Source organism: Antechinus flavipes, chromosome X (genome assembly GCF_016432865.1).
Source record: "Antechinus flavipes isolate AdamAnt ecotype Samford, QLD, Australia chromosome X, AdamAnt_v2, whole genome shotgun sequence".
Classification (NCBI taxonomy): domain Eukaryota; kingdom Metazoa; phylum Chordata; class Mammalia; order Dasyuromorphia; family Dasyuridae; genus Antechinus; species Antechinus flavipes.
Genome location: NC_067404.1, coordinates 5638176 through 5660325, shown reverse-complemented (window position 1 = coordinate 5660325; position 22150 = coordinate 5638176). Strand labels below are relative to the sequence as shown.

The 22150-nt window shown below is 37.1% G+C and overlaps 1 protein-coding gene across 1 annotated transcript in view; it reads right to left on the bottom strand.

The window, feature by feature from the left end:
- The window catches only part of LOC127542782 (transcriptional regulator ATRX-like), a 206742-nt gene extending 185258 nt beyond the window's left edge, over nt 1-21484 (bottom strand). Inside the window, exons 1-6 of the mRNA XM_051968597.1 lie at nt 21441-21484; nt 20972-21026; nt 18453-18496; nt 18048-18154; nt 16345-16437; nt 11671-11777 (exon numbers count right to left, since the gene is read on the bottom strand). Coding sequence (XP_051824557.1) covers nt 11671-11777; nt 16345-16437; nt 18048-18154; nt 18453-18496; nt 20972-20992 — 372 coding nt within the window. The 5' untranslated portion in view covers nt 20993-21026; nt 21441-21484. The remainder of the gene's footprint in view (nt 1-11670; nt 11778-16344; nt 16438-18047; nt 18155-18452; nt 18497-20971; nt 21027-21440) is intronic.
- Nucleotides 21485-22150: the final 666 nt, after the last annotated feature.

Here is a 22150-nt window from a genome sequence, read left to right as displayed (position 1 = left end):
CACCCAGTTCTCCCAGACAAGCCCCTAAAAATGGGTAGGTCAGAAGTCCACCAACTCCATTAAAAAGAGAGGTATTTCAAAGTAGAAAACAGAAGCCTTTATTTGATCACATCTCAGGAGAACTGGGCATCTCGCCCAGCCAGGACAGACTGACAGTAACAAGAGGCAGCGTACAGAAAGCAAACAAAGGGTTAAATACCCAAACATAACAAATCTGGTTGGACAGAGCGGGTGCCCTCACATTATAGCTATGAACAAGGAAATATCTCTTATCCCATCCTAACAAAGAAATCTTAAGAGTTTTAGTATGTTTTTAAACATTCTCATTTTCTCTGTCTTTATTATTTTCCTCCATCTCTTTAACAACAAATTTCATTACTTCATTACTCAGGCAATCTTCCAAGGCCTCCTGGGCATTATGTATCTCCGTTACCATATGTTTCATAATTTCATACTGACATTCCCTCTCACTTGGGCTAACTGAATAAGGGGATGTTTGTTGCAAATGTTCCAGAAAAGTAGTGTTTGTCTCTCTCACGTTCTTAACCAATGCTTCTGTCTTCTCAATCAAGGCTTCTGGAATCAGTAACGTGGGAAAAGGGGGTGGTGCAGCATCAGGGGAAGGGTTATACACCTGATGTGTCTCTTCAGCACAACTTCCATGGTTTAATTTCTCTGAATGGTCACATGTGTTATCAGTCTTTTCACTTACTAACTTTTTCTTTTTAGACTGCTGATCTAAGTGTGCTAGATTCTCAAATACACAGTCACATACGGTAACCAAATCCAATAAAGGCTCCGGCTGACAAATGTAACAACTCCACTTTGTGTTCTTATCCATCACTTTTGCCATCTCCTTTTTCCCTAGATTGTGCCAAATGCATTTTGTACAAAAAGCATTAGGGCAGAAATCACAAATAATTAAATCTCCGCCTTCTGCACACCATCTGAAATGTAAAAAAAAAACAAACAAAAACATTGAAGCATGATTCTTGGTCAACTATTTAAAAATGTTAAAAAAGTTAATCAGGAACAAAAATTTACTAATTACAGAAAATTTAATACACCTTAATATAACTAAATATACCTCAACATATATTCTTTTAAATTATTCACGTAATTATAAAAGTAAAAGCAGGAACTTATCCAATAGCTCTTAATGAAATGTTTTGTAACTTTAAAATACTGCCCCAAATTAATTGTGGAATGGAAAGAACCAACAAATGAAAAGAATAAAACCAAACTACTGCAACCACTCTTGTGCCACCCATAAATGACTTTCAAAGGCAACTGAATCAACAACAGTTGTTGTGTCCAGGGCTCTCAGTAAGAACTGAGAAACTGGTCAGAAAGTGGATCCACAGCTGGCACTGGGTCTAGGACTCTGTTAAATTGGCCATATGGAGATCCACATTCCCATCCTAAGGCAAGCACGAAGACTAGCACCCAAGGGGGTAGTCCACAGATCCAGTTAAGCAAAGAGAGCTATGGCCACTCACAGATTTTTAAAAGTTCAGACTAGAAAATCAGGGATTATATCTTCCTTAGATCATAACACCCTTGAAAAGCAGAAAACATACAGATGCCCAGGAACAGCTCTGAACCAACAGAACAAAAACTTGAAGCTTGGGGCAAGGCTCTTGCTTCATTCAGGACCCAATTTTATTACAAAGGTACAATTTAAGATAGGCTGGAAAAATCAATCAGTAACCAACAAAAAGAACATGACCATAAGCAATTACTCTGGTCACAGGGAAGATCAAAAGACAAAATCAGAAATTATCAACACAGTCAAAACTTCCACATTCAAGGTCATAAAGAAAAATGTGAATTAGTCTCACACTCCAAAAAGAATCATTCAAAAATGGTTAAAAAAAAGATCCCAACAGGAAAGCAAAGAGGTAGAAGAAAAGTTGGGGAATATAATGAAAGTGATGCAAGAAAAGCATAAAAAAAGTTATCATCTTGATAGCAAAAATACATTTATGAGAAAAAAGATTTTAGAAAACAAAATTGGGAATTTCACTAAAAAACAACTTTTAAAAAAGGTTCACTGAAGAACACAATGCATTGAAACTTGCAATGGGCAAGGAGAAATTAATGGAAATAATGCGATATTTCTCGAAAGAAAATTAAAGTATGTTAGTCACTTATGAAGCAGACATTTGTGAGCACCTTTGTGGCAAAGAATACAGAGCTTTGCCTTTAGTCCAGTAAATTCTGAGTTCAGATTCAGGCTCACTGACTAGCTATGCATCCTTGAACAAACATTTTATCTGGCTAATTTTGACGTATCTCACAGGTTGTTGTAAGCTCAGGAAGAAGCCCATCTGGCTATCATCAGATACAACAATTCTGATGAGAATATACTGTTTAGAGAATGATTGTTTGTATGAAACTCCTTTGTCCATCCCTCAAGCCCTGTGCATCTTTAAACAACCTTTAGAGATTTTGGTTATCATATCTTTAGACAGGTCCTGGCCCAGGTCTGCCAGGTGTAGTATTCCATCTATTTCCTTGATTCCCACCACCACCACCTTTAAGCTCCCTAACACTTCCTCTCCTCCTTGAGCCTCACTCCCTTGAGTTCCTGCCTTTATCCCTGAGATATCCCCAAGGTTATATTTCCCCTATGAAAGATCTGCTTATGATAAAGATCTTTGCCAAGTTTTCTTCCTGACTAAGCCCACCAGGAGGTTCTTCTTTCTCCCTCCGCATAGTGTCTTGTCTCTAATGGTGCCGTCGTCCTTACTCTAACTCTGGTGAATCTACTCAACTCTGTTATGGCCAGAACTCTGACACAAGGATGCTTCCAAGGTGTTAAGTCAGTGGAATTGACTTAATGGTTCTCTAGTTCAGTACTCAGCACTTAATAGAGTTCCACAAGACTCACACCTACGATAATGGAGTAAATAACAGCCAGCAAAAGCTGAGACAGATTCATTCCATCGGCCACCTCTGTGGTGGCTGGAGGCTGAAGCACAATCCTTTGGACTCAGATTCATTCACGTCATGTCACACCGCCTGGATGGCAGGCTCTCCTCCTTCGCTTCTCCACTGAAACCAAGATTCCAGAAGGCCCCCAGAAAACTAGCTGAACCCCAAGTGGAGGAGATAGGACTTTGAAGGAGACACTAAAGGATTTGGGCTTTAACACCTGGCTGTTCTTGTGGTGATTGCTGAACTGAAATGAAGGCTGCTCCCAAAACCCCCAGAGACCCCCAAGAAAACTAAAACCAAGAACATTACAAAACTCCTCTGTGAATCAAACATACCAATCAATGAGGCACTTAGGCCTCCTGGCATATTCATTTCATGGATTCTTCCAAATTCCCTTCCTTTCTAGCGATATGCTTTCCCATCTTTATTCCATATTTGCTACTTTAGGGGCCTATTTTATCTCTATTTTTTAAACTCTTCTCTTAGGTTAAACCTTCCTTTTGATAGAGAATAGCCATTGTGAATTTGTCTCATGCTTATTCTGAACCTGTTCTTGTAAAAAGGGACCTCATCACTGGCTGTTTGACCTTGGGCAAGTCACTTAATGAATATTTGCTTTGGTTTCTCAACTATAATAACAACACATACTTGTCAGGACTGTTGTGACAAAGCTTAGCATGCAGTCCTTATAAACATCCTCATTAACATCATTATCATACTATTATTATTAGTCTAAATGTTTCTTTTCCAGGTCAGCGATGCTAGGGTCTAAATTTCTAAGATATCTGCAAATACTAAATGTTTAATAAATACATTTTCAATTTTAAAATTGTCAAATACACCATCTTATTGAAGCTAAATGGCACAAAAGGCAAAATGTGTTTTGTAGGAAGAAAACCAAAAGCACTTAGTGAATTTAGGGAATAATATGTGTTAGTTATTAATAAAACAAAAGACACATATATAACAGGCTTTGCCTTCAAGGAATGTAGATTCTCTAGGGAGGAGACAAAGCACACACACAAACACACATTTTAATATGGAATAAATGTGAACTAATCCTGAAGGGGAAACTAGAATCTAGATACCGCAAAATAGATTGTCCTCTACCAAGGAACACTTAAGTTTTGAGTGCAAAGTTTGATTTCAAAGACTGGTTTGAGGCAAATGATGGAGGAAATTCAGAAGCTGCTAAATGAAAAAGAAGAACTCCACAGATAGATCAGCAGGATAGTTCCTTCAAAGCAAAGAAAAGAGCATTCAAATCCAACAACAGTAAGATAAATAAAATAGCAAATATTTTGTTGCTGGGCTGGGCCCTCCTCTTGGGTTGCTATGGAAACAAGGCCTCTCTGTACCCAAGTGGCAAGGGGGAGTCTCTATGTTGATCAGCAAAAGGGTCAAGATCTGGCTGGTGCCTTGTTCTGGGGGTGAGGGGCCTACACTGGAGTTGTCTTTTAAAGAATGTGATTGCTCACCTGCCTAAGAAATTGTTGTTTAGGGAGAGGATGGGTCCCCACAGGTAATTGCCCTAAACTTGGAACATGTTTGGCCCCCTGCTGTGAGGTCTGTTTACTACTACTACTACTACTACTACTTCCTACTGCTACTACTACCATCTATTGCTAATAATACCTACTATTACTACTACCTATTTCTACCTACTACTACTACTACTACTACTACTACTACTACTACTACTACTACTTACTATTACTACTACTACTACTGTTACTATATTTGACACTTGTGTTCCTCTCACTCCAGTGAGACACCCTACTTCAGCTAAACTCTGATGGGAGATAAGGATTTTCAGAAGGAAGTTACCAAAGATTTCAGAGCAATGCAAAGGTGCAAGGACAGGAAATTTAAGGTGAATTGTAAACGTTAATTAAAATAAAATTTAATAAATTCGTGTTCTTAATGCCTGTTTCTGCTGCCACAGGGCAGGTCATTGCAGCCAAGTTTGTTCTTTGAAAGGGCATCAATGCCAAAACCCCATGATCCTTGTGCTCAGTGCCATCAATTTGGGTATTGAAAGCTAGACAGTTGTAATTAACATCTGGACCCTCCTCCAAAACCAGCCACCAGCAAGATTCTGTTACCACAGAGACGATCAATAAGGTCCTCCCCTGCCACCCCCCACTCCCCCATCCCCTGTCCCTGTGGGAAGCCTGAGAGCTAAATAAACTCCACATCCCAGGGAGGGGATCAGGGAAACCAGACCCCCCACCACTCCTGTCCCCATCTCACCCCCTAAGCCCTGAAAGCCAGCAGCAAGCAACACCAAGATTTAGGATGGCACAAGACCAGAGCAGAATTATCACATAAAAAAATCTGAGTCACAAAAAGCAGAAAGGAAATTCGAGGAAAAATAAAATAAAAAAAGTAGGGGGAAAAGAATTATTTTCTAAAGATAATGAAAAGTTATTGTAGTAACAGCGAAGATCGCGGTATATTTATAAAAGGACAACAGTATCCACATGATTATATTTGGAGTCTCAAAAAATGTAATTTGTTCTCAGATCCCTGAAAAAAACCTTAGAAGAGCTTAAAAGGTATTTTTAAAATTGTAAACTAGAAGGGAACAAGTATAAAGGGTTAAATTGAAAGGAAATTAAGGAAGTAAGTACTTCGTTATTGAAAAAAGAGGAAGCCAAGGTCAGAGTGAAAAAATGCCAACACACTTGACTTAGGTACATCCCCAAAGGGGAGACAGCAAACAAACTGGGATGACCAGACTGTCAGCCTTTCCGAATCTGTTTCCTGGTCCCTCTGATATGATACAGCCCTTGCACACGATGTACTAGAGGCTCCAAGAGTGGTAGAGACCCCAGTACTTTTCGTGAAATCTCAGGCCAGATTTTGAGTAGATGCTCATCATTTGGGGAAAAGCTGAACAAAGTGGTATATGAAGGTAATGGAATATTGTTGTGATATAAAAGATAGTGAACAAGCTGATTTTAGAAAGACCTGTAAAGATTTACAAGAACTGATGCTGAGAAAAAGAACCAGAACCCAGGAAGGCATTGTACACAGTGACAGCATGAATATGCAATGATCAACTATGAAAGACTTGGATCTTTTCTGTGGCTCAGTGATCCAAAGTAATCCCAATAAAATTAATGAAAAAAAAATCAAATGAAGGTGGCCTAGCTGTACCTGATCTAAAATTATATTATAAAGCAGCAGTCACCAAAACCATTTGGTATTGGCTAAGAAATAGATTAGTGGATCAGTGGAAAAGGTTAGGTTCACAAGACAGAATAGTCAACTATAGCAATCTAGTGTTGCTATGGAAACAAGGCCTCTCTGTACCCAAGTGGCAAGGGGGAGTCTCTATGTTGATCAGCAAAAGGGTCAAGATCTGGCTGGTGCCTTGTTCTGGGGGTGAGGGGCCTACACTGGAGTTGTCTTTTAAAGAATGTGATTGCTCACCTGCCTAAGAAATTGTTGTTTAGGGAGAGGATGGGTCCCCACAGGTAATTGCCCTAAACTTGGAACATGTTTGGCCCCCTGCTGTGAGGTCTGTTTACTACTACTACTACTACTACTACTTCCTACTGCTACTACTACCATCTATTGCTAATAATACCTACTATTACTACTACCTATTTCTACCTACTACTACTACTACTACTACTACTACTACTACTACTACTACTACTTACTATTACTACTACTACTACTGTTACTATATTTGACACTTGTGTTCCTCTCACTCCAGTGAGACACCCTACTTCAGCTAAACTCTGATGGGAGATAAGGATTTTCAGAAGGAAGTTACCAAAGATTTCAGAGCAATGCAAAGGTGCAAGGACAGGAAATTTAAGGTGAATTGTAAACGTTAATTAAAATAAAATTTAATAAATTCGTGTTCTTAATGCCTGTTTCTGCTGCCACAGGGCAGGTCATTGCAGCCAAGTTTGTTCTTTGAAAGGGCATCAATGCCAAAACCCCATGATCCTTGTGCTCAGTGCCATCAATTTGGGTATTGAAAGCTAGACAGTTGTAATTAACATCTGGACCCTCCTCCAAAACCAGCCACCAGCAAGATTCTGTTACCACAGAGACGATCAATAAGGTCCTCCCCTGCCACCCCCCACTCCCCCATCCCCTGTCCCTGTGGGAAGCCTGAGAGCTAAATAAACTCCACATCCCAGGGAGGGGATCAGGGAAACCAGACCCCCCACCACTCCTGTCCCCATCTCACCCCCTAAGCCCTGAAAGCCAGCAGCAAGCAACACCAAGATTTAGGATGGCACAAGACCAGAGCAGAATTATCACATAAAAAAATCTGAGTCACAAAAAGCAGAAAGGAAATTCGAGGAAAAATAAAATAAAAAAAGTAGGGGGAAAAGAATTATTTTCTAAAGATAATGAAAAGTTATTGTAGTAACAGCGAAGATCGCGGTATATTTATAAAAGGACAACAGTATCCACATGATTATATTTGGAGTCTCAAAAAATGTAATTTGTTCTCAGATCCCTGAAAAAAACCTTAGAAGAGCTTAAAAGGTATTTTTAAAATTGTAAACTAGAAGGGAACAAGTATAAAGGGTTAAATTGAAAGGAAATTAAGGAAGTAAGTACTTCGTTATTGAAAAAAGAGGAAGCCAAGGTCAGAGTGAAAAAATGCCAACACACTTGACTTAGGTACATCCCCAAAGGGGAGACAGCAAACAAACTGGGATGACCAGACTGTCAGCCTTTCCGAATCTGTTTCCTGGTCCCTCTGATATGATGCAGCCCTTGCACACGATGTACTAGAGGCTCCAAGAGTGGTAGAGACCCCAGTACTTTTCGTGAAATCTCAGGCCACATTTTGAGTAGATGCTCATCATTTGGGGAAAAGCTGAACAAAGTGGTATATGAAGGTAACGGAATATTGTTGTGATATAAAAGATGGTGAACAAGCTGATTTTAGAAAGACCTGTAAAGATTTACAGGAACTGATGCTGACAAAAAGAACCAGAACTAGGAAGGCATTGTACACAGTGACAGCATGAATATGCAACGATCAACTATGAAAGAGCTGAATCTTTTCTGTGACTCAGTGATCCAAAGTAATCCCAATAAAATTAATGAAAAAAAAATCAAATGAAGGTGGCCTAGCTGTACCTGATCTAAAATTATATTATAAAGCAGCAGTCACCAAAACCATTTGGTATTGGCTAAGAAATAGATTAGTGGATCAGTGGAAAAGGTTAGGTTCACAAGACAGAATAGTCAACTATAGCAATCTAGTGTTTGACAAACCCAAAGCCCCTAACTTCTGGAAAAGAATTCATTATTTGATAAAAACTGCTGGGATAATTGGAAATTAGTATGGCAGAAATTAGGCATGGACCCACACTTACCACCATATACCAAGATAAGATCAAAATGGGTCCATGACCTAGGCATAAAGAACGAGATTATAAATAAATAAAACTATTTAAGAGATCCCCAAAAGAGGAATGCTTTCTATTTGGGGAGATATATTCCTACCTGCAGTGCTTATGAGGTCTAGTAGAATCATGGCTTATGTCATCACTTGTATATATGTAGCAGTTCTAAAAAAGAAATTAATATTCAAATCTAAATGTTTTAAATCTGTTAAAAGATTAACATTCACAAAGCACAAATTTTAAAATGCGTAAATCCACTGAGCATACACTACATTTAAATATAAAAGTGCGGTGATACCTTTAGTCACAGTGAAAAAATGAAATAATTCTCAAAAGTAAAGAACTGCCAACTAAGTAAAGACATATCATGGGGAACAGAGGAACAAAATGCTTTAACTGATAAGCTGATTTTAAAGAAAATTCAAAACATGTTCAAAGGAAAAATTGTGTAATTGATAAATGGTCAAAGGATATGAACAATTTTCAGAGGATGAAATTGAAACTATTACCACTCATATGAAAGAGTGTTCCAAATCATTATTGATCAGAGAAATGCAAATTAAGACAACTCTGAGATACCACTACACCCCTGTCAGATTGGCTAAGATGACAGGAAAAAATAATGATGAATGTTGGAGGGGATGCGGGAAAACTGGGACACTGATGCATTGTTGGTGGAGTTGTGAACGAATCCAACCATTCTGGAGAGCAATCTGGAATTATGGCCAAAAAGTTATCAAATTGTGCATACCCTTTGATCCAGCAGTGTTTCTATTGGGCTTATATCCCAAAGAAATACTAAAGAAGGGAAAGGGACCTGTATGTGCCAAAATGTTTGTGGCAGCCCTGTTTGTAGTGGCTAGAAACTGGAAAATGAATGGATGCCCATCAATTGGAGAATGGCTGGGTAAATTGTGGTATATGAATGTTATGGAATATTATTGTTCTATAAGAAATGACCAGCAGGATGAATACAGAGAGCACTGGCGAGACTTACATGAACTGATGCTAAGTGAAATGAGCAGAACCAGGAGATCATTATACACTTCGACAACGATATTGTATGAGGACATATTTTGATGGAAGTGGATTTCTTTGACAAAGAGACCTAACTAAGTTTCAATTGATAAATGATGGACATAAGCAGCTACACCCAAAGAACGAACACTGGGAAACAAATGTGAACTATCTGCATTTTAGTTTTTCTTCCCGGGTTATTTATACCTTCTGAATCCAATTCTCCCTATGCAACAAGAGAACTGTTCGGTTCTGCAAACATATATTGTATCTAGGATATACTGCAACATATCCAACATATAAAGGACTACTTGCCATCTAGGGGAGGGGGTGGAGAGAGGGAGGGAGAAAAAAAATCGGAAAAGAAACGAGTGCAAGGAATAATGTTGTCATTATAAAGTAATCATTAAATTAAAAAAAAAAAAAGTAATCCCAATAGATCTTGGAAATTAAATACCATCTGCAGCCAGAAAAAGAACTATGGAGATTGAATGTAAATCAACACATGCTATGTTCACATCTTTTTTCAGTTTTTTTTCTCTCCCATGGTTATTCTGATTCTTGTCTCCCAACATGCCTCATAAAACAATGTGTATTAAAAATAAATAAATTTATTTTTAAAAATTTCAGAGACAATTGAAATGACTCAATAACAAAGAATATGATTGTGGCAGTTATGTGGGAAATTCATTATGAACTAGACTTTGTATTTTTTTGCGTGTGTTATGTAGACCTTTGTGATATGATGGTGCCTTTAGCCTGAAATTTTATTTTAACTTCTTAAAAAGATTTAATTTTAAAAATCAAGTACAATAAATGTATACATTTCTTCAACTTCTAAGGTCAGAGATATCCTGAAATTCACTAAAAGAAACCCAGGTTAACAATGTCTGGTAAAATCATGGGCAGCTTGAGAAGACCTGAATCCAAATGAAAAATGAAACCATAACAAGTTAAATGCCTCTTTCTCTTCAATGAGAAACACTTGTAATTATAAATTTAAAACTAATATACCTCTCATTTTGAATATATGCTATAATCTCTGATATTTGACAACACAAGGAAGACTCACTGAGTGAAAAAATAAAATAAATTATAAATAAATAAAACTATTTAAGAGATCCCCAAAAGAGGAATGCTTTCTATTTGGGGAGATATATTCCTACCTGCAGTGCTTATGAGGTCTAGTAGAATCATGGCTTATGTCATCACTTGTATATATGTAGCAGTTCTAAAAAAGAAATTAATATTCAAATCTAAATGTTTTAAATCTGTTAAAAGATTAACATTCACAAAGCACAAATTTTAAAATGCGTAAATCCACTGAGCATACACTACATTTAAATATAAAAGTGCGGTGATACCTTTAGTCACAGTGAAAAAATGAAATAATTCTCAAAAGTAAAGAACTGCCAACTAAGTAAAGACATATCATGGGGAACAGAGGAACAAAATGCTTTAACTGATAAGCTGATTTTAAAGAAAATTCAAAACATGTTCAAAGGAAAAATTGTGTAATTGATAAATGGAAAATAAGCAGCATCCAAGGAACAACAGGAAATATTATTAATACAATCAAAACCAAGTTTTGTTGCACTCAACATACTCTATATGGTGATACAGTCTGAAAGCGCTCAGATGAACTCCTTTCTCAAATAACTTATTCATTCCCAGAATAAATTAGTAAAGCATATCATAATAATTGAGCTTCCCAGGATATTGTGCATCAAACAAGTTCACATGTGTACAACCCTTTATAAATCTTAAAGTACTAAGGAAAAGAATCTATTATTAAAACTACTTTTATTATTTCAATAAATACTGATGCCCAAAAAGGTAATTTGAAATATTCTCCTCTCACCATTAGTAGGAACTATTGAGAGCAAAATATTACATATACTGTCAAACATGAATAAGACTGAGTTGTCTTTTTTTAATTAACCATGTTCTTAGTAATCAAAGAGGGTGAAAACTACCTCACTATGATAGGGTCAAGACACTTTGGAGTCCACTATGACTGATGGGAACAGTATGAGCTCACAGGTCGGGTACAGAGAGTTCTTATGTTAGTCCTCACGTATACTAAAAACTGAAGTTTATCTAAACTAACCAATTTATTAATCAAGTCTGATTTCCTAAGTTCAGCATTTAGCGCATCTCACTTCTAAAGAGAGAATGTTCACTTTTGAAATGAATCATTATAGAATTCATATAAATAAAAAAGATGTCTTACTCTGACAGGAGAATTTGTCCTTTATTCCCAAACAAAAGGTATTCTAGTTTATAGATAACAAAACCATCATCCATTTCATAACTTACATACCTTACAAATAAGAACATTCAGTGCAGGATGTCTATACACTGAATCCTCATAATGGTTCACTTGTTGACCACAAGCAGTACAACAAACGATCTCATGAAGTCTTTCCCCTAAACAAATAAATTATAAACATAGTCTGTTCACAAATAAAATTTAAAATTCCATACAAACTTGGAAACTGCATTTTTATACCTCAATATCTTTTATGGCAATGTCCTATTTGCTTAATCAATAGGAACTTAGATATATGTATTCACATCATTTTACTCTTGCATCTTTACCCAAAATTATGGATAAGTTTCATAAATTTCACAAACTAACACATTTTGTAACTGCAAGACATCTCATCATACATTGTCCTCAATTCATTTCTGCCTCAGTTTCCTCACCTTTAATGTGGGCTAGAAAAGGAAACAGTAAACCACTGCAGAATTCTTGTCAAGAAATCCCAGAATGTGGCCACAAAGAGTCAGACACCACTAACATGACAAAAACTTTAAAAGAAAGACAGATAGTGTGGGAACAATGACCACAATGAAGGAACAGAAACAGATGAGCCATTAGTAGGAGAAATAGAAGGCCAGCTGGGGAGGAAAGCAAGTATAGTTAGAATGGAAACTAATGCAGGACTTTAAAAATCAAAATGATGGGTTTGTATTTTTTTTGCTAGAGACTAATTAGGTAAAGAAATAATAGAGGTAGACCAATCACCAAGGAAAATTATTATAGCAACAAAGATGTGGAGGACTTGAATTAGAGTGCTCAATGTAGGCGATTGCTCAATAGTTGTAAACAGATATTTGAAAAAGATGAGGACAGAAATGAGTTATGAAGATCCTGCACTGTAAAGCTAGTTTAAAATGAAAAGAAGGAGACAACAAGAGAATGGAGAGGTATAAAAAAAAGAAGAGGATGGATAAGGAGTTAAGGACAGGGGCATAATTAGACAATTGTAATGGAACAGCAGACTCTAAAGAAAGAACATCCCACAGAAGTCATATTCTTATCTTCACAGATGCAGGGAAAATACCTTTCCAAAGCAAAGGACTTGTTCCTATTAAAAAGCACTAGGGCATAATAATAAATGCAGTTTGCATTAAAGTGATGAATAAAATTTATAACTGTCATCAGCAAGGATTACCTGCAATGGGGATAAACTAAAAGCTTTTTCCATACAATTAGAGGAGAAGCAAGCATTCCCCTGATCAAGCACAGCAAAGAACACATGACGATTTCTTTTCTAGCCCAGGGCAGCTTAGGGAGAGAGACAGAAAGGTCTGTGGAGCCTCAGGAGGGATCTGGCCACTAGCAAATGACAGTATTGAGAGAAAAGCTGTGTAATGTCCAAGGAAAAGGCAAGACAGAAGAGATCCTGTCAGATCCACGAGCATTTGCTGGATGCAGGAATGAGTGCCCTCTGACATAGATCATCACATGTCGCCAGATTTACAAGAGTTGTGAGCAATGGACGAGTCTGAAATGTGTGGCTGTGGTACAAGAAATAATAAGAGGAAGAAAACTGCAAATGCAAAGTATTTTTACAAAGAAAATACCATGGAAAGAGAATTCTGGAAGACAGGAAAGAACAGCAGAAAATCAAATTTCCTTTGCATAGAAAAGACAGAATATTGCCTCATAGAATAGAGGAAATAAACAAGTCAAAAAATTTTTCTAAGACAATTTGAAAAGATCCAAGGAAAGACTCAGCCTCCAAGGTAGATGGGGAATGGAGCAAATTATCTTACACAAAAGTGGAAAATAAGAAGAGCTTTTACAATGAGGAAAAATGCTTGAACCTCACTCCCACTGGAAGTGGATCAGAGAGAATAACAGCCCGAGGTGGGTATAAGAACTTGTTTAGTTCTACGGGTAGGAAGGAGAGAAGGGAAAGAGGGTCTGTGGAGGAGGTGAGCATGAACTAAGAGGACAGGGTGAAAAAAGGATGAAAGAGTAAATGGGGAAAAGATAATTTGAAGGGAACTATACAGTAATCATCACTGCAAATATGAATGGAATAAACCTAAACACAAAACATAAGTGGATCAAAAAGTAAGAAATACATTGGAAGCAAAGAGACACACACAGAGTAAAGATAAGGCCTGGAACAGAGGATAGTAATTATGATTTTTGATAAAGCAAAAGCAAAAACATGTCTAATTAAAAGATATTAGGAAATGACTTTTCACTAAGAAGTACCATAAAAAAATGAAATAATATCAACACTATACACAAGCACTGAATGATGCAATATTTAAATCAATTAAGAAAAAGTTAAATGAGTTATAAGTGAAAAGCAACAACACTATACAAATGGGGGCCTGCAATTTTCTTTTTGGAGAACTAAGTTAATCAAAACAAACAAAAGAGAAGTTAAAGAGAAGAGAACTCTGTAGAAAATGGAATGGGAGAACTGAATGCAGGTTTACTCAGTGGTACAGGGGCTGCACAAAGCAGAACTGAATGAGCCCAGGAGAAAGGCGCGAGTTGGGCAAACCAAACATGACATTGCCATAATGAGAACCACACAGCGGCTGCTCTAAGAGACTACGGGTCCTGGGACAGTAGATGTCAAGGAACGAAAGAAGTGGGACTGCAGCCAAAACTTTCACCTCCAGCAAGTGAAGGATACCTCTGAACTAAGAGAAGCAATATTGCATGAGCTGCCAGGCTTTCACGTTTTTGTTGGAAAGAGACATATAAGGTCCAAGAAAAATATCCGGCAAACATCAGGGATGAATTACTAGGGACTCAGTCAGGCAAAACGATGTGTTTACTATGTGGAGATGTACACCCTATGTCTGTGACGGTCATTAGCAATTAGTTTGAGAGGAAGCCAGAGGCAGAGAAGAGGATGATGTGATTCTGAAAAGCAAAAAAAAAGGAAAAGTTAAAAAGAATAACTCCATTTCACAGATGAGGTGCAAGAGCAAGAAATTAGACAGGTGAGGAGGACTGAGGTTTCTGGAAGCCCACTCATATCAGAAATGGGTTAATGAAAGGATGGTACATGTACATCTACAAGGGGATAAAGTCTTTTATAGCTATAAAAGAAATAAGATGGGCAGGGAATAAATGTATTATATTAGTCAGAATGGAAGAAAGAGAGAGGGAAAAGGTAGAGAGTGGGGAGAATAAGGGAGGGATTCTCGGGCAGGTTAAGTACTAGCAGGGCCAGGGGGCAGATAGTAATAAAGCAGAGGAGTCAGGGAAGATAAAAAATAAGAGATGCACGCAAAAATAATAATGAACAGGAGCAGAATTGATTAGAAAACAAAGGCAGGGGTAGTAATCACTTATCCCAGACTAGGTCAAAATCTTTCACAGGAGTGAAAGAAGACAGGAGATTTTTAAAAATGTTACCTACTTTCTAACAGGTTCTAACAGGTTTTAAAACCAAAAAAACACTTCATCATCATGGTGGCAAGACTACTGTTAGTTCAAAATGAAGCAAGCTCCCAATGAAAAAAATTGACCTCTTCCTAATCACAAACTATCCCAAAATAATTCATGGTGATCAAAATTTGACTATTTGTTCATAGTAATGAGCTGTAACTTTTGAGAAAGACAGCAAAGCAATTTAATTACAGTGCTGTATGAAACACTTGGATAGAAAGGTCAACTAAGGAGGGCTTGTCAGGCTGATTATTTCCTGACATAACACTAGACTTGACTCCAGCCTGCAGAGTTAATACCACTTTGCTTGTATCAAAGCAGATCGGTAGCAGGTCACAAACAAGGGTTTCAGGAACATTTTAAATCTTATAGAATAAAACTGGTACTTATTTATTTGAACTGGAAATTTTTAAGGAAGAATTTTGGGAGCAAAGGGAGAAGAATATTGAAATATTAAACTATTCAAATAAAGGTAGAATGCAAGTTACTCCCCCTTTAGACTATGAGTTTTTTTTGAGATAAAGTTATTGTCTTTTATCTTTATTTACATTCTTAGTGCTTAGCATAACATATGGAAAATAACAGGTGTATAATAAATGTTTATTAATTGGCAGTTTGTTTTACTTTCAGTTACACAGCTTCTTAAGTCCAATAGTTTTTATCCTTCCTTGATTCTCCAAAACTTTTGGCACTTGATTGCTCCCTCTTTCTGATAATTTCTTCTTTTCTGCCTGTCACAAGATTTTGTCATCCTTCTCCTATTCCTAATCCTCTGATTACTTTTCAAGTTGTTTCCCCTCTCTCTGACCATTATTTCTCCTATTTTGCTCACTGGCCACTTCCCTAAGCAAATTAATTCTCCACAGTTCTGTTCTCTCTTTCTTATAATAATGGACATCTACAACCTGAGGCACCATTAGCAAAGGCCCCATACCTGAATGTCACCATCTCCACTTCACTTGTTCTGGCCACCAACCCCCTACCCCCCACCCCAGGGAATAATGTTAACCTGAACACTCCTGGTTGGCTTGCAGAAAAATACCTCTCACCAGGTCCTCCATCATAGCCACAGGAATTGTGACTCCATTTTTATCTCCATCACAGGAAGAACATACTTTTCCTCTATTCTTTATGGTTATAGAAAGTGTTCAATTTCTTTTTCAGTGTTCTTTCCAATGAAAATATTATAGTCTCTTCATATTAGTGCATATTATTCAATGATTTTCAACATTATATTATTTTAGAAAATATACTTTGAAATTAATTTTAAACTAAACTACTTACCAACATGTCTTTTGGAAGTTTTAGTCCTCATTCTGCTTCTCCATCTAACTTCAGGCTCTTGAAAATCATCTTTGTCTTCCTCCTTCTTTGGTTCTGGTTGGACAACCATATTACTTACAATTTAATAACAATCATGATGCTAATTAAGTGCAAACACTGAATCCCCGCTAAATATCAGCATGAAAAACAAAGTTTTAAAAGCCACTGGATAAAATAAAATGACAAGTTTGTTCCAAAATGCTAAGGGACACAACCTCTTACTTGCAATCTGGAAGTTTCCAAAACCAGAACTGTGATATTCAAAAAGAAATTCTTTAGAGAAAACTCACCTGGGAGGAAGATTGAGCATTAATATTCTGTCTTTATTCTTCCCATACTAAAGCCTCAGAGGGAAAAACCATTCCAAAGAGTTAGAATTTCCCATGTCCTTTTAGAATATTAAGCTTTATTCTCCAAACCCAAAGGTTCAGAGTATTACCTGCCTTCTGGCATAGCTTCAGAGCACTGATAACAAAAACAGAAAATCAAGTCCCTGATCCCAAGAAGCTTTCATTCTCCTCAGCCACAGCCTGCAGGGGTGCCTGTATCTAGAAACCAGACAATCATTTAGCTTCTGTCTGCCTCGGTTTCCTCATGTGTAAAATAGGAGTAATACCAGACAGCTGATGTGGGCCTGAAAAAATGCAACAGTTACAGTGTGCTTTTCACACATAGCTGGGGGTGTCAAATGTATATTGATGAAAATTAAGGACTTTAGTGCAGAATAATCACCAAGAGAAATGAAAGGCCCTAAAGCCAATGAGTTGTGCAAAATGAATAATAAGCAAGCAAAAAAAAAAGAGAGAGAGAGAGAGAGAGAGAGAGAGACCAAGAAATAGACAGAGGGAAGAAAATAAGTACAAGAGAACAGGAAATACTATAATATGAGTATGAAATACAGCATAAAGATAAAAATAGCATTAGGACTGAGATGGAGGGTAGAAGGATAACTATTAGATTTGGCAGATCAAGTGCCCCTGGACACTTTGGTAAGAGAATTTAGGTGTATAGGTCTATACCTGTAGGAAAATAGGCAAAACCTGAATGAACTAGAAGGCCAAAGCCTTGAGGAAAGAAGATGAGCAGGAAGTGAGGGGCCCCTCCCTCCTGAGGTAAACTAAAAGCTCACCTATACAGATGATGCACCCCACACTCAGTGTCTAAATGAACAGTGGTGGAAAATGAAGATGAATATTAGAAGCATACAGCAAGGTCAGGACACAAACCAAAAAGTGGCAAAAAAAAAAAAAAAAAAAAAAAAAGGTCAAAAGTTCCCAAGGATAAAAGCCAGCAGCTTTTAACTTAAAATAAAACAAAAGCGATCTTTAAAAAACCCAAAAAACCTCCCTTATATCAAAGCCATTTCAAAAATTACTAATTTGCAATGTAGTTTAAATTAAGGGTCTATATACCAAAGAGGCTATTAATGACAAATAATGACAAATGATTTTGAATAAGCCATGTTATTTTTAAAACCTGTTTCCTAATCTGTACTATCAGGGATTTAGAAAAATTCTAAAATCCTTCTGGCTATGAATCTAGTTCTTCTATGACTAAAATTTGATGACAATGAAAAGTAGTTTTATACAAAAAAAAAACAAATTTTCTACTCATAAGTAGGAGTGTTAACTTTCAAATATGTAAAGCATTATGATACAATATACCTTCTGCGAAGCTTTTTGTCACAAGAATATCTGAATTTTCATCTGAAGGAAATGGATTGATAGATTCATTCATCATCTGTCCATCATCACAGTCCATATGTTGTTTTCTAAAGAAAATTTAAAATCTAGGTTCATACTTAAAACAAGTGAAAGTTTTCAGAAAACCGGCTTCCTTGGTGACTGTTAGTAAAGTTAATATGAAAATCGTTCCAAACAATGTTCATAATTCCATACACAACTCAGTACTAACGTGCATCACTTCATACCTTGTATCTTTCACAAAGATGTAGAAGGAGAAATAACAGAAGACAGAGATATAAAGAGAGCAGTTAGATGGACAACATCCTTGGTGTATTTGTACTTTTAAAATAAATCCATGTACTTTGGTCAGAAACACTAACTAACCTCTCAGGGCACGGTGGCTTCAGTTCTTCAGATTGCCCACTACCCTAAAAGAAAAGCCAAATACAAGTGTCAGCGAATCCACGGTTTTTGTTTTTCCGGTGTATACAACTCTTTGTGACCCCCATGTGGGGTTTTCTTGGCAGAGATATTGGAGTGCTTTGCCATTACTTCTCCCACTCATTCTACATGGGAGGACACGAAGACAAACAGGGTGAAGTGACTCGCCCAGGATTACACCATGAGTAAATTTCTGAGGTCAGATTTGAACTCAGAAAGATAAGACTTTCTGAATCCAGGCCATTCTGTACTAAGTCACCTAGCTATCCCAAGGTGTTCTTGTTTAGTCATTTTTCAGTTGTGTCAGACTGTTCATGACAGAATTCACTTCAGTAAATTACAGAACAGAATTTCCTAAGGATTTGAGATAAGCACAGGAGAAGCAAAAAGATGGCCCCTATACTCGAGAAGCTGACCAGCTTATAGCAAGATAACTAGCACGCAATTAAAAGAAGCTATATCCTGGATAAATGGGAAAAGTTGACAAAAGGAGACAATGGAATTAGGAGGGGCTGGGGAAGGTTGCTGAGAAGGCAGGATTTTAGTTCAGACTTAAAGGAACAGAATCAGTGGCTAGAAATGAGTAAGGAGGGCATTGCAGGATGGGGAAAAAAATCAGAGAATGGCCAGGAGGCCAGTGTTACTGTATTATAGAGGGCAAGGTAAGAAGCCTATGAAAGACAGAAGAGTGGTAGGTTATGATGAAAGGTTTTGAATGGCCAAGCATTTTGTAGTTGCTCTTGCCAATGGAGTTTATGGATACTGGGGTGGGGAGTGGGGAGCTAAGGAACAGAGAATGACATCATTGAAATGGTGTTTTAGGAAAATCACTGTAGTGACTGAAAGGTTACTAGAGTGGAGTGGAAAAAACTTAAGTCAGGATATTGCTATAGCCTTGTGTGAAATTATAACCAGGGCCTGTACGAGGCGTAGAGAAAGGGAGCATTTGAGAGGGGTTAAGACGTTAAAATCTATATGCTGGGACAACAACTTGGATATGGAGGCTAAGAGACACTGAGAAGTTCAGAATGACTCCTAGGCTTTAAGTCTGAGGGACTAGAAAGACGGTGGATATTCTTATCAGAAATAGGGAAGACAAGAAAAATAATCTTACACAAACTAGGCTTAAGGTGTCTCCTTCACATGCAGTTCTAGAGGTGTGAAAGGCAGGTGGAAGTAGAAAGTGAGTTTGCACTTGGGTCACATTATAGAACCTATTCTCAGGAAACATGTTTTGGTTGAGTGCCTGAGCTGTTCCCATTATCTGCCCTTTTCTTTTGTCCATTTCCCAGTCTCTTCCCTATTTCAACTAGACTTTGGTGCAGGGAAAGCAAATCTATTAACAAAGTGCAAGGACCCTAAACATCTCATCTAGTATTTCTTGGATCAAAGGAGTTTTCAGATCTTCCCCCACCTTTTCTCTCTCTTTTGTATTGTTCTATGTTTCCTTATGAATAAATTAGCAACCATTAATTTCTAATATTACTCTGTATCCTATTTTCTCATCTAAAAAGTTTCTTCTTTGTCCATGCATATATTTATCTTCAACTTACTAATTTGGCTAATATAGTTAGCATTCTGGAATGGCTGATTTATAGCACTGAAAACAAGCATTTCTGCTCTAACCTTCATCTTATTTGAAAAAAAAAATTTAAAGTGTATTTTGAATATATTTTCTAGCATATTTAGACTTAGTGTTTAAAAAAAATTATTCCATATGATTGCCAACACCACCATTATACTCCGAGGCATCATTTTTTCATTCAATTAAGAATGAATGCCTTATACACTTTATTTTTAAAAAAAAATCATTTTATTTTAAAAAGCAGACTAATAAAAGCAAAAAACCAAAAAGAAATATGAGACAAAATAAAACCAAAGAGAACACTGTCATGGAGGATTCAAAATATATTAAAAAATCACCAGTTTAAGAAAATGTATATACACACACACATATATTAGTAGAGGAAATTATATGAATAAGTGTCCATCTTTTCTTCACTTCCTTGTAAATTGTTCTTTGGTTCTCTGCTGGGAGCCTTTTTCATTCTTTTTCCCCACTTTCATTTCCCCAATTACCCTCAAGCAGGGTATAATAAGAAAAGGATATATTTACAATTATAAATTATATATTTAAAAGTGAATTTGTCAATAAACATATTAATATACACAGAACAAGCATTTATCAGGAAACAAGGATTTTTATTACACATAGCATATTGCCTTAATAGTAACCAGGCATGAGTCATATAGGATCTCAGTGGGTTACACGGCACAAAAGGCCTTTTTTTCCCCCTGTGGCCAAAGAATTAAGAATCAAAAACACCCAACCACTGATTAAAATCCACTTTTCCTTCCCTGGGCCGTTTATTTAGATTCATAAAATATTTGCCCACAGAATCAGAAACGGTGAGTTTTTTTTTAATGCTTAACATTCATTTACCATCGAAGAAATCACTTACCTCACCATTGGGATTTTCCATCGTAAAAGATCACTATATTTTCCACAGAGTTTATCTAGGAAAAAGATGCAAGATTAAAATAAATCGTTCACATCACCAGTAACTTTCAACAAAAGAAAATAAACATACAATAATAGAACAATTTACAAGTAAAGTCAGTTAAACGGTTCAAGAACAATTAATTCCAATAATATATAAATCGAAAAAATGTAACAAATACTGTCTAGGAGAAACAAATAAAATGAGATTTCGAGAAACTTATTGAAATAACTCTAAATGGTTGAGGAAAAGGTAAAAAACTAAGAGACCGAATCTAAGCGGGGAAAGACCTAAAATAACGCACTGAAAATAAAGGGAAAACTCTTCCGAAAAACATAAATAGGACTTATGTTTACTAATGAATTAAAGGAAATGACAATAAGAGAAAAATAAAAGTAAAAAACATGTCTTTAAAAGGAGAAATAGTTACCTCAGGAGCTGGAGCTAAGGAGACGCCATCTCACTTCTTCTCCCGATGGGAAAACCCGGGACCCACCCACCGAGCAACGGAAATGAGCAATAATGATTGGACAATGAGTAAGCCAATCACTGAAACCGGAAAACAAGGGGGCTCCAGATTCAAGAGACCACATCCGGACTCCAGGATAGGCCGTTTCCATAGAAACTGGGTCGCGCTTCCTCTTCGCTCTCCCCGCCCCCACTTCTCACTCTCCTTTCTGATTCCCTCCCCCAAGTCTCTTATTTTCTCTTCTCCTTTTCCTGCCTCTCACCCTCTCTCCCCATGTCCCCCTTTTTTCCCTTTTCGTCCTTTCTCCCTTTTTTTCTTTCGCCATTATTATGCTACTGTGTCATTTTAGAATTTTGGGCAAAGTCATCATTGAGGAATACGGAATTGCACATATTTAAGCCATAGGGAATCACTTCCTGTCCAGGAAGGAGAGGGCGGGGGAAGGACGGAGAAAAACTTGGGACTTGCAAAGGGGAATGCGGCAAACTGTCGTTGTCTACATTTGGAAAATTAAAATACCATAATAATGAAACAAATTTGATTTTTAAAATCACCATAGAACCTTTACTCCAAATACGCAAATATCGCTACAGTTATTTCCACGTCATCATCCCTTTTTCGTCACAAACACAGCTGACTCAGGCAGTACATTCCCACTTCCTTTCAGCAGC